Raw genomic sequence first — 11,013 nt, 5'->3', positions numbered from 1 at the left:
TACTACTACCGGTCTCTACTAAAAAATAAAAAAATTAGCCGGGCCTGGTGGTGTGCGCCTGTAATCCCAGCTACTTGGGAGGCTGAGGCAGGAGAATCGCTTGAACCCGGGAGGCAGAGGTTGCAGTGAACTGAGATTTTGCCACTGCACTCCAGCCTGGGCAACAGAGTGAGACTCCATCTTAAAAAAAAAAAAAAAAAAAGGGATGGGCGGATTTGCCTCCTCTGCCCTGCATCCAGCCACTTCACACTGTCAGCCACTTCTCACCATCTGCTTGCAAGACTGGCAGGGTCAGAGCATTCGTGACCATCTTAGCATCCGTGGAGCCTGTGGCTAATTCAAATCAAACAGAGTCAGACTGCTGAGAAGAAAATTATAGAAACAAAGTATTTATTATTTTCCATTAAAAAAAAAGGAAATGGTGCCCAAGAGAGGAATGTTCCTAAGGAAACCCAGTGCTTCTTGCCATGTCTTCTCTAAATGACAAACCCTCTTTGGCAAAAGAAAACAATTAATGCAACTAGAACTGCCTTTTGAGAGCAAAGTTTAATTCTGACTCAGAATTATAATAATTTCTGAAAGTTCTATTAATTTCAGCACACTGTGTAGGAATTACTCAGGCTTTTCCCACCCTATAACTCCTAAGAAACCAAAGTGGCTAACCATATCCTGCATAACAGAGGAAGTAAGGTGCATTTCCCGATCATCAACCATCACAGAAAAGCACACTTAATTTGCATCTCAAGTCGTCTGGAGTAAAGTCTATGTTGCTGGCAATAGTTGTGTTATCCTGACTTCTCTTCCCCAAGTCCTGTTGTCTGTAACAGAGATGTGTTGTGAAATGCTGTCACTTGCTTCTCCCTTTCTTTCCTTTGGGAGCACCCGGCCAATGGAATCCTCGCAGACGCAGGCAGTCAGCGACGTTGTGGGCGATGTAGTAGAGGTTCAGCATGGCCGCGGGGCTGAGAATGTCCACTTCTGGTTTCTTCTGTTTCTTCCCACGAGACTTGCCCTGGCCTTTTCCTTTTTTCCCTTTAGCTGGCTTTTAAAGACAAATATAAATATGGGAGGAGGGAAGTTACTTTTTTCTTTTTTCTTTTTTTTTGAGACAGGGTTTCACTCCCATCACCCAGGCTGGAGTGCAGTGACATGCTCTTGGCTCACTACAACCTCCACCTCCCATGCTCAAGTGATCCTTCTGCCTCGGCCTCCCAAGTAGCTGGGATTACAAGGTGTGACCCACCACGCCTGGCTAATTTTTGTACATTTAGTAGAGACAGGGTTTCACCATGTTGGGTAGGCTTGTCTCAAACTCCTGACCTCAAGTAATCTGCCCACCTTGGCCTCCCAAAGTGCTGGGATTACAGGTGTGAGCTATCATGCCAGGCCGAGTTAGTTTTTATAAACTTGATATCATTTTCAGTATTTCTGTATTGAACAAGGAAAAAAAATTCCTAAAAGGAAATAAGTCAAAACAGCAGCCACAACAAACATTTTGCATTGTCGTATCTTCTCTAAATGACAAATCCCCTTTGGCAAAAGAAAACAATTAATGCAACTAGAACTGCCTTTTGAGAGCAGCTTAATTCCGACCCAGAATTATAATAATTTCTGAAAGTCACATGCAATCTAATTTGACAAATGTTTATTAAGCACCCTGATTAAAAGAGACCCAACCTAATGCAAGCTGTGGCCCTTGTTTGCATTCTTATTTGAACAAGCTGCAAAAAGATGTCTTTGAGTTAATCAGGGAAATCTGATCATGTCAAGGAATTATTAGTAATTCTATTAGGTCTGACAATGGTGGCAAATCACAGAAGAAGATGTCCACACGTTTCTGAAGTGCACACTGAAATCTGTAGGGATGAAATGAAAGAAGGTCTGAGGTTTGCTTTAAAACACTGAGCTCCCCCACTGCCCCCTACCCAGAAAAAACAGATAAAGCAAATGTGGCAAAATCCTAATCATTTCTGAATCTGAGAAATGGATATATGAGGATTTAGTTTATGATTTTATTTTCATTTATGTTTGGAAATTTTCATAATACACATTAAATTTAAAACAAGTTTGATAATCAGGATGCAAATATATATGTTGGCACTTGTTTTACAAGTAGTCTCTACCTCATTAAGCAGTCATGAGGTTTAAGTGAGACACAAATATAAGATACTTAGCACAGGCCAGGCGCGGTGGCTCACGCCTGTAATCCCAGCACTTTGGGAGGCCGAGGCAGGCGGATTACCTGAGGTCAGGAAGTTTGAGACCAGCCTGGCCAATAAGGTGAAACCCCATCTCCACTAAAAATACAAAAACTAGCTGGGCACGGTGGCAAGCGTCTGTAAACCCAGCTGCTCAGGAGGCTGAGGTAGGAGAATCGCCTGAACCCAGGAGTCGGAGGTTGCAGTAAGCTGAGATCACACCACTGCATTCCAGCCTGGGGGATAGAGCAAGACTCTGCCTCCCCTCCACCCCCCCAAAAAAAGACACTTAGCACCATGTGTGACATGAGACAAATACTCAATAAATGATGACTGTCATCACCTTCCTTTTTTTTGGAGACAGGGTCTTGCTGTGTCACCCAGGCTGGAGTGCAGTGGCACAAACTCAGCTTACTGTAACCTTGACTTTCCAGGCTCAAGCGATCATCCCACCTCAGCCGCCCAAGTAGCTGGGACCACAGGCATGAGCCATCATTTCTGGCTAATTTTTTTATTTTTGGTAGAGACAGTCTCGCTATGTTGCCTAGGCTGGTCTTGAACTCCTGGGCTCAAACGAGCCTCCCATCTTGGCCTCCCAAAGTGCTGGGATTACAAGCTTGAGCCACTGTGCCCGGCCTGTGCCATCATCTTTAACACCACCAACACTCAGAGCTGTATTTCTATGTATTATTCCTGCCTTCAAAATGGAAATGTAGGGGCTCAGTTAGGCTACCCAGCATGCAGAAACCAGTGTCCACCAGGCTCGGTGACTATTCTCTTTCCATGACTAACCCATAAGGTCAGTGTTCTCTGGGAAAATGAATGGATACCATCCTAATCTGGAAATAAACTATTACACTTTGAGCTTGTCAACCTGTTTTTCATGGACTGTGCTTTTGTCATACCCAAGAAATCTTTGCCTAACCCAAGTAACAAACATCTTCTATATTTTCTTCTAGAAGAGTTATAGTTTTTGGTTTTACATTTATATTTGCTAGAGCTGCACAAAACTGAGTTGAACTTCCCTATGTCCTCTGACCCACACATACAGAAAATAACAGATGGAAGTATATTATTAAAAAGTGTCTCTTGTAGGCAAGGGAGAGAAGAGTAAGGTATAAATGTTCAAGGACACCTGCAAGGGGTAACCATTTATATAAAATAGGTGTCCTATTCACAGCACTGCAGTCAAAAAATGTCCCAAGCTAAACAAAGAGGAACATAGTTCATGTGTTAAAACTACTAAAATAGGCTGGTGCGGTGGCTCATGCCTGTAATCCCAGCACTTTGGGAGGCTGAGGCGGGCAGATCACAAGGTCAGGAGTTCGAGATCAGCCTGGCCAACATGGTGAAACCCCATTTCTACTAAAAATACAAAAATTAACCGGGCGTGGTGGCGCACACCTGTAATCCCAGCTACTTAGGAGGCTGAGGCAGGAAAATCTCTTGAACCCGGAAGGCGGAGGTTGCAGTGAGTCGACATTGCACCACTGCCAGCCTGGGGACAGAGTGAGACTCCGTCTAAAAAAAAAAAACTGCTAAAATACATTTTTGCTAGGTGAAATAGAGTACATTCCTAGATACAAAACCCGGGAATGAAGATGAGACGTATCTTGCAATGCAGTGGCTTGGCTTCTCTGAGAGAATTCACATGAAAATCCTATGTAACTGCATTCTCCTGGTAAAACAACCCCATGAGGTACGGGATGTACATTTTACCAGAAACTCTTAAAGACTTTGGGTCTTGATTTTCTTTCTTTCTTTCTTTTTTATTTTTTGAGACAGAGTCTTGCTCTTGTTGCCCAGGCTGGAGTGCAGTGGCATGATCTTGGCTCACTGCAACCTCTGCCTCCCGGTTTCAAGCGATTATCCTGCCTCAGCCTCCCGAATAGCTGGCATTACAGGCACCTGCCACCGCGCCTGGCTAATTTTTGTATTTTTAGTAGAGACGGGGTTTCGCCATGTTGGCCAGGCTGGTCTTCAACTCCTGACCTCATGATCTGCCCACTTTGGCCTCCCAAAGTGCTGGGATTACAGGCGTGAGCCACCGCGCCTGGCCTGGGTCTTGATTTCTTTATGACCTTGTACTTTTTTGCATGCCAACCACACTTGACTTAATGTATGTGTTTTAATCTTTAAAATGGTTTGAGACCTAAAATTCACATAAAGTTTGACATTTTTATTTGAAGTTCTCATCTTATTGTAAAAAATTGGCAAACTGATTCTAAAATTCATATGGAAACACAAAGGATGTGAGATAAAGGTTTGACATTGTTTTCAAAGTTCTCATCTTTTTGTAGAAGATTCCAAAATTCACATGGAAAAGCGAAGGACTTAGGAAAAAAGAACTGGCTGTGTGCAATGGCTCACGCCTGTAATCCTCACACTCTGGGAGACTGAGGCAGGTGGATCACCTGAGGTCAGGAGTTTGAGACCAGCCTGGCCACTACAGTGAAACCCGGTCTCTACCAAAAAATACAAAAATTAGCCGAGTGTGGTGGCAGGCACCTGTAATTCCAGCTACTCGGGAGGCCGAGGCAGGAGAATCGCTTGAACCCGGAAGGCAGAGGTTGCAGTGAGCTGAGGTTGCACCACTGCACTCCAGCCTGGGTAACAGAGCAAGATCCTATCTCAAAAAAGAAAGAAAAAGAAAAGAACAAAATTGGTGGACTAATACTACCTCATTTCAAGAATTATTATAAAGCTACCATAACAAGATGGTGTGATAGTGGTGTCAAGATAGGCAACTAGAACAATGGGACAGAATAGAGTCCAGAAATAGATCCGCAAGTATTTGATCAACTAATTTTCAACAAAGGTATTGGTGAAGCAAAGATAATCTTGTTCAACATATGGTGCTGGAATAATGAATATCCATTTACAAAAAAATGAACCTCAACCCGTAGTCTCACCATATATAAAAATTAACTCAAAATAGATAATAGAACTAAATATAAAACCAAAAACTATAATACTTCTACAAGAAAATAGAGAAGACTTTTGTTACCTTGGATTATTAGGCAAATATTTCTTGGATATGACATTAAAAGCACAACTCATGAAAACAACTTGATAAACTCACCATCAACATTTAAAACTTCTGCTCTTCAAAAGATACTATTAAGAGAATGAAAAGACAAGCCTCAGACTGGGGGAAGTATCTGCAAATCATGTGTCTCATAAAGGCCTATATGGAGAACAAAGAACTCTCAAAACGGAATAGTAAGAAAACCACTCAATAAAACATGTTCAAAGGTTGAATAGACCCTTCCCCAAAAAAGATATACAGATGGCAAATAAGCACATGAAAAGATACTCAACATTAAGTCATCAGTGAAATGCAATGAAAACCAGGAGATACCACCACATACATTTTGGAATGACTCAAGTCAAAAAGACTGATCGTACCAAGTATTGGTGAAGATGTAAAGAAACTGAAACTCTCATACACTGCTGATAGAAATCTAAAATGACAGAACCACTTTGAAAAACAGTTTGCAGTCTCTTTAAAAAGTTAAACGCATGTCTACCATGTGACCCAGTCCATTCCACTCCTAAGGTGGAAATGAAAGCATATGTTCATTCAAAGACTTTTACATGAATGTTCATAGTAGCTTTATTTGTAATAGCTAAAAACTGGAAACAGGCCGGGTGCAGTGGCTCATGCCTGTCATCTCAGCACTTTGGGAGGCCAAGGTAGGAAGATCGCTTGAGCCCAGGAGTTCAAGATCAGCCCTGGCAACAAAATGGGACCCCGTATCTATATTAAAAAAAAAAAAAATTGGCCGGGCGCAGTGGCTCACGCCTGTAATCCCAGCACTTTGGGAGGCCGAGGTGGGCGGATCACGAGGTCAGGAGATTGAGACCATCCTGGCTAACATGGTGAAACCCAGTCTCTACTAAAAATACAAAAAATTAGCTGGGCGTGGTGGCGGGCGCCTGTAGTTCCAGCTACTCGGGAGGCTGAGGCAGGAGAATGGCATGAACCCGGGAGGCGGAGCTTGCAGTGAGCCGAGATTGCGCCACTGCTCTCCAGCCTGGGCGACAGAGCGAGACTCCATTTCAAACAAACAAACAAACGACAACAACAAAAATATTAGTCAGGTGTGGTGGTGGTATGCATCTGTAGTCCCAGTTAAGGTGGGAGGATCACCTGAGCCCAGGGAAGTCAAGGCTGTGGTGAGCCATGATCATGTCACTGCATTCCAGCCTGGGTGACAAAATGAGACCCTGTCAAAAAAAAAAAAAAGAAAAAAGAAAGAAAGAAAACCTAAAAGCCCATCAGCAGGCAAATGGACAGACCATGGTATAACCATACAATGGAACACTACTCAGCACTAAAAAGGAATAATTACCGATAAATGATACAACATGGATGAATTTCCAAATAATCAAGTAAAAAAAGTCAGTAAAATTTAAAAAAAAAACATAATGTATGACTGCATATATATAAAATCTTAGAAATGATAAACTAATCTAGAGAGACGGCAGACCAACCATTGCCTGGGAGGGTTGGGAGGGCATAGGGGTACAGAGAGCGGCAAGAGAGAAAGGTGAATCACACAAAAAAACGGGTGATGGCTGCGTTTACAATCTTGATTGTGGTGATGGCTTAATGAATGCACACATTTGCCAAACTTATCAAAATGTGCATTTTATTTTTATTTTTTTTTGAAACAGGTCTCACTCTATTGCCCAGGCTGGAGTACAGTGGCGCGATCATGGCTCACTGCAGTCTCAATCTCCCAGGCTCAAGCGATCCTCCCACCTCAGCCTCCTGAGTAACTGGGACTACAGATTTGCAGCACCACGTCCAACTAATTTTTTCTACTTTTTGTAGAGATAAAGGTCTCATTATGTTGCCCAACTCGAACTCCTGAGCTCAAGCTATCCTCTCGCCTCAGCCTCCCAAAATGCTGGGTTTACAGGCATGAGCTACCATGCCCAAAGCATGCATTTTAAACATTCCACCTCAATAAATCTGTTAAGAAATTATTACATGGGAGTAATAAAGGTTTTGTTTCTGGGCCCATCCATTCCTTGGGTTGGTTCAATACAACTTTGTGGCTCTTGGCTGTTCCTGGTCTCAGAACACGAAGCTCCCGACTTAAAACCCTCCAAACGCCTTAAGGAAGACCACTTGACTCCAGCCACACTGGACTTTCTTCTAGTTCCCAACACTCCAAGCTTCTCCCTGCGCAACGCTTGGCCTTCCTACAGACCTTCTAATTGAAGGGGCAGAATTCGTTGCTTCTCTTTACGCTAGCCTCTGCTCAAATATCACCTCTTTAGAAAAACCTCCTTGACAGGCTGGGCATGGTGGCTCACAGTGGCTCAGCACTTTGGGAGGCCGAGGTGGGTGGATCACCTGAGGTCACGAGTTCAAGGCCAGCCTGGACAACATGGTAAAACCCCATCTCTACTAAAAATACAAAAAAAAAAAAAATTAGCCAGGCATGGTGGCGGGTCCCTGTAATCCCAGCTACTCAGGAGGCTGAGGCAGGAGAATTGCTTGAACCTGGGAGGTGGAGGTTGCAGTGAACCGAGATCAAGCCATTGCACTCCAGCCTGGGCGACAACAGCGAAACTCTGTCTCAAAAAAAGAAAAAAAAAGAGAGAGAGAGAAGAAGAAAAACCTCCCTGTCACCATGTCTATACTCTGTTTGTAACTGGAGTGACCATATAATTTATTGCCCAAATCCAGATACTTCAACAAATATAAACAAACATAAACTGAGACTGTCCCAGGATAGGGACAGGTGGAGGTACAGTGGTCTGTCTTTAACAGTCTCCCAGCAACCCCAGTAGAGTCACTGTCCATCTCCTTCCCCGCAGCACTTTTCACTAGTTAATAGTAATTGTTGCCTATGTTTATTGTTTCCCTCACCAGAGATTCCGTCTATAAATTTACCACTGAATTCCCCAGCCTACACCAATATCTGCCACACTGCAAGGATGCATAAATATGTGCTGAGTGAATGAATACATCACAACTGAGATGCAATGCAAGAACAGAATTTAGAAAGCAAATGTGGATTTCTGCTTTTCTGAATTTTAAGATGCCTCCTTCATTCATTCAACAAGTATTTAACAAAAATCTACTGTGTACCAGGCCCTGTATTAGATGGGGAGCAAAGGAGATCTCATGATGCTTACAGTCCAGTGAGGTCTGAGAAAGACACTAGTCACCTAATCACAAACGCATTTACTCACGACTCACGCTGTGAAGAAAGGGCCCTATTGGCCAGGCGTGGTGGTTCACACCTGTAATCCCGGCACTCTGGGAGGCTGAGGTGGGCAGATCACTCGCACCCAGTTTGAGACCAGCCTGGGAAAGATGGCGAAATCCTGTCTCTACAAAAATTTAAAAAATTAGCTGGGATCGGTGGCACACACCTGTAGTCCCCAGTACTCAGGAGGCTGAGGTGGGAGGACCCCTTGAGCCCAGGAACTCAAGGCCAAAGTGAGCTACGTATGATGCCATCACACTCCAGCCTGGGCAACAAAGCAAAACCCTATCTCTAAAAAAATAAAAACAAAGGAATTAATAAAGAAAGGCCCTATAATGTCTGTAACACATGGAATTATAATAGCACAAGATGGGCAAGGGCTGACCTACTCTGGGCCATCAAAGCAAGGGTTCCCTAAGAGTGGCCTGTGGGCTGAGAGTAGGGAATTCCAAGACCAACAGCCTATGCAAAGTCTCTGAGGCCGGAGAGAAGGTGCACAAAGAGACAGAAACCCAAAAAAGGCCAATATGGCCAGCCCACAGGCAACCAAGGGGGCCAGTGAGAGCAGCTGAGGCAGGAAAGTTAGGCAAGATTCCGCTCTGGCTTGCAGGCTCTGTGCACTAATGTGTTCGATCTTCATTCAAAGAGCATGAATTAACTGGCATTTGCTTCAGTGGCTATGTACAGCATTCTGCCTCAGTTCCCTGGGCCCTGAAAGAAATGGCAGTTGGCTGGGCACAGTGGCTCACGCCTGTAATCCCAGCACTTTGAGAGGCCAAGGCGGGAGGATCCCTTGAGCCCAGGCGTTTGAGACCAGCCTGGGCAACGTGGCGAAACCCTGTCTCTACTAAAAATACAGAAGTTAGCCAGGCATGGTGGTGCCTGCCTATGGTCCCAGCTACTTGGGAGGCTGAGGCGGGAGGATCACTTGAGCCTCAGAGATCGAGGCTGCAGTGAGCTGTGATCACACCACTGTACTCCAGCCTGTGTGACAAAGTAAGACCCTGTCAAAAAAAAAAAAAAAAAAAGGCAATAGCAACCGTGGAATGACTCTCAAACCAAGAAATTTTTACTTAATCCTTTTACAGGAAACAAACTGGAAAGAACACAGAAACTTAATGATTTCTACACTAGAGTCTAATGGGGAATAAGGCTTTCCAAGGAAAAACAGGCAAAGCACCAGAGGTGAGGTGCAAAGGGCTGCGGGCGCTGAAGGAGCGATGGAGACACGGTCCTTCTAATCCAAGTCTCAAAGAAAACGGATCAAGACAGGGAAGGCGCAAGGGGCTTCCAGAAGAATGCGGGTTTAGTGTGGGATGCGGGGTTTTTGTTTGTTTTGTTTGTTGTTGTTTAGCAGAGAAGATATGGCAGAGAAAGCTCAAGGTTGAGGCCTCTTCAGCAAGGGCTCTGTGCGCCCAGCTCAAGCGTGCAGTAGTTACTTTAGCAGACAATGATGCCTCCCTGAGGACTTGGGGCAGGGGCTGGAAGGTCACAGCCCTTCTGGAAAGAGCAGCGAGGGTGGGAAGGAGGTCGCAAGTGACTGGATGAGCGCTGAGAACAGGAATGCTGTTGACAGCAAGGTGGTGGTACCAGGGCTCACTCTCTGCTTCCTGAGTCTGCAGAGCAGCGGAGAATCCCGCGCGGGCACCCAGTGTGGCGACGGCAGCTAAGAGCTCGCACCCGTCACTGTGGGCATGGCCTGGCGCCCTGAGGTGCCACACCACGGTACCACCCTCCCTTTATTTCCCACATCAACCGTCTGGGTGTGAGGGCTGCTCAACAAGACCACGACCTAAAACCCGGAAAGAGGGCTCGCCCGACTCCGCGGCTGCTGCGCCCCCAGCAGGCGCGGACCTCCGGGCACCCCTTGTCCCTCCATCTTTTCGCCACGCGTTGAGGTCGACCCCAGGGAGAGGCGGTGACCTCGGCGCCCGCGCCTCTCCGGGACAGCCTGGGGCTCTACAACGCGCGCCCGGGCCCCCGGTACTTTAGGGAGACGGGGATTACCATGGCGATTCTCAGCCGAGCAGGCAGGCGTGGTGGACTCCCGATCCCGAAGCCCTTAGCATCCACCGGGGCCGCTGCCCCCAGCGCCCGTTCCCCTAGCACCCCCGGCCCCTTCTCGGCCCTCCTCAGGGAACCGCCGCGGGCCCAGCCTCACTACGCCTCTCCGCCACGCCTCGCTCGGAGGAGCGCGGCCGGCTCACGAGACAGCCAGCCGCGGAGCCGCCTGGACGCGAGGCACCTGCTTGCCCCACGCGGCACCTAGGCCGCCGCAGGTGTGGGCGCTGGGCCGGCGTGCGCCTCGGGGGCGGGGCCGCGCGCACAATCGCCGGGCGTGGGGCAGGGCCTCGCCGTGGTTACCGTTGCCAGGGCAACGCGGCAGCGCTCGGAGGGTGAGCTGAACCGGGTGCCCGGCCCGCGCGGGCGGGATGGGCCTTCACCTAGCACGAGGCCGACCACGGCCTCCAGCGCCCGGAACCCCAGTTCGGCGCTGTAGCATCTGGGCTTGGGCTGCCAGAGCGGCGGGAGCGGGGCGCGGGGCGCGGGGCGCGGGGCGAGGGGCGCGGGGCGAGGGGGCGGGC

At 46.9% G+C, this 11,013-nt stretch overlaps 1 protein-coding gene across 1 annotated transcript; it reads right to left on the bottom strand.

The window, feature by feature from the left end:
- Positions 1-373: 373 nt before the first annotated feature.
- SMKR1 (small lysine rich protein 1) lies at positions 374-10,759 on the bottom strand. Its single transcript, XM_030825774.1, has 2 exons — positions 10,436-10,759; positions 374-1,042 (listed from the first exon to the last, which is right to left on the bottom strand). Exons 1-2 carry the CDS (start codon positions 10,436-10,438, stop codon positions 848-850), a joined length of 198 nt encoding a protein of 65 aa, XP_030681634.1. The 5' UTR covers positions 10,439-10,759; the 3' UTR covers positions 374-847.
- Between the last annotated feature and the right edge of the window lie 254 nt (positions 10,760-11,013).

Source organism: Nomascus leucogenys, chromosome 13, assembly GCF_006542625.1.
Source record: "Nomascus leucogenys isolate Asia chromosome 13, Asia_NLE_v1, whole genome shotgun sequence".
Classification (NCBI taxonomy): Eukaryota; Metazoa; Chordata; class Mammalia; order Primates; family Hylobatidae; genus Nomascus; species Nomascus leucogenys.
The sequence above is the reverse complement of the archived record's forward strand: the minus strand, read 5'-3'. Positions and strand labels throughout refer to the sequence as shown.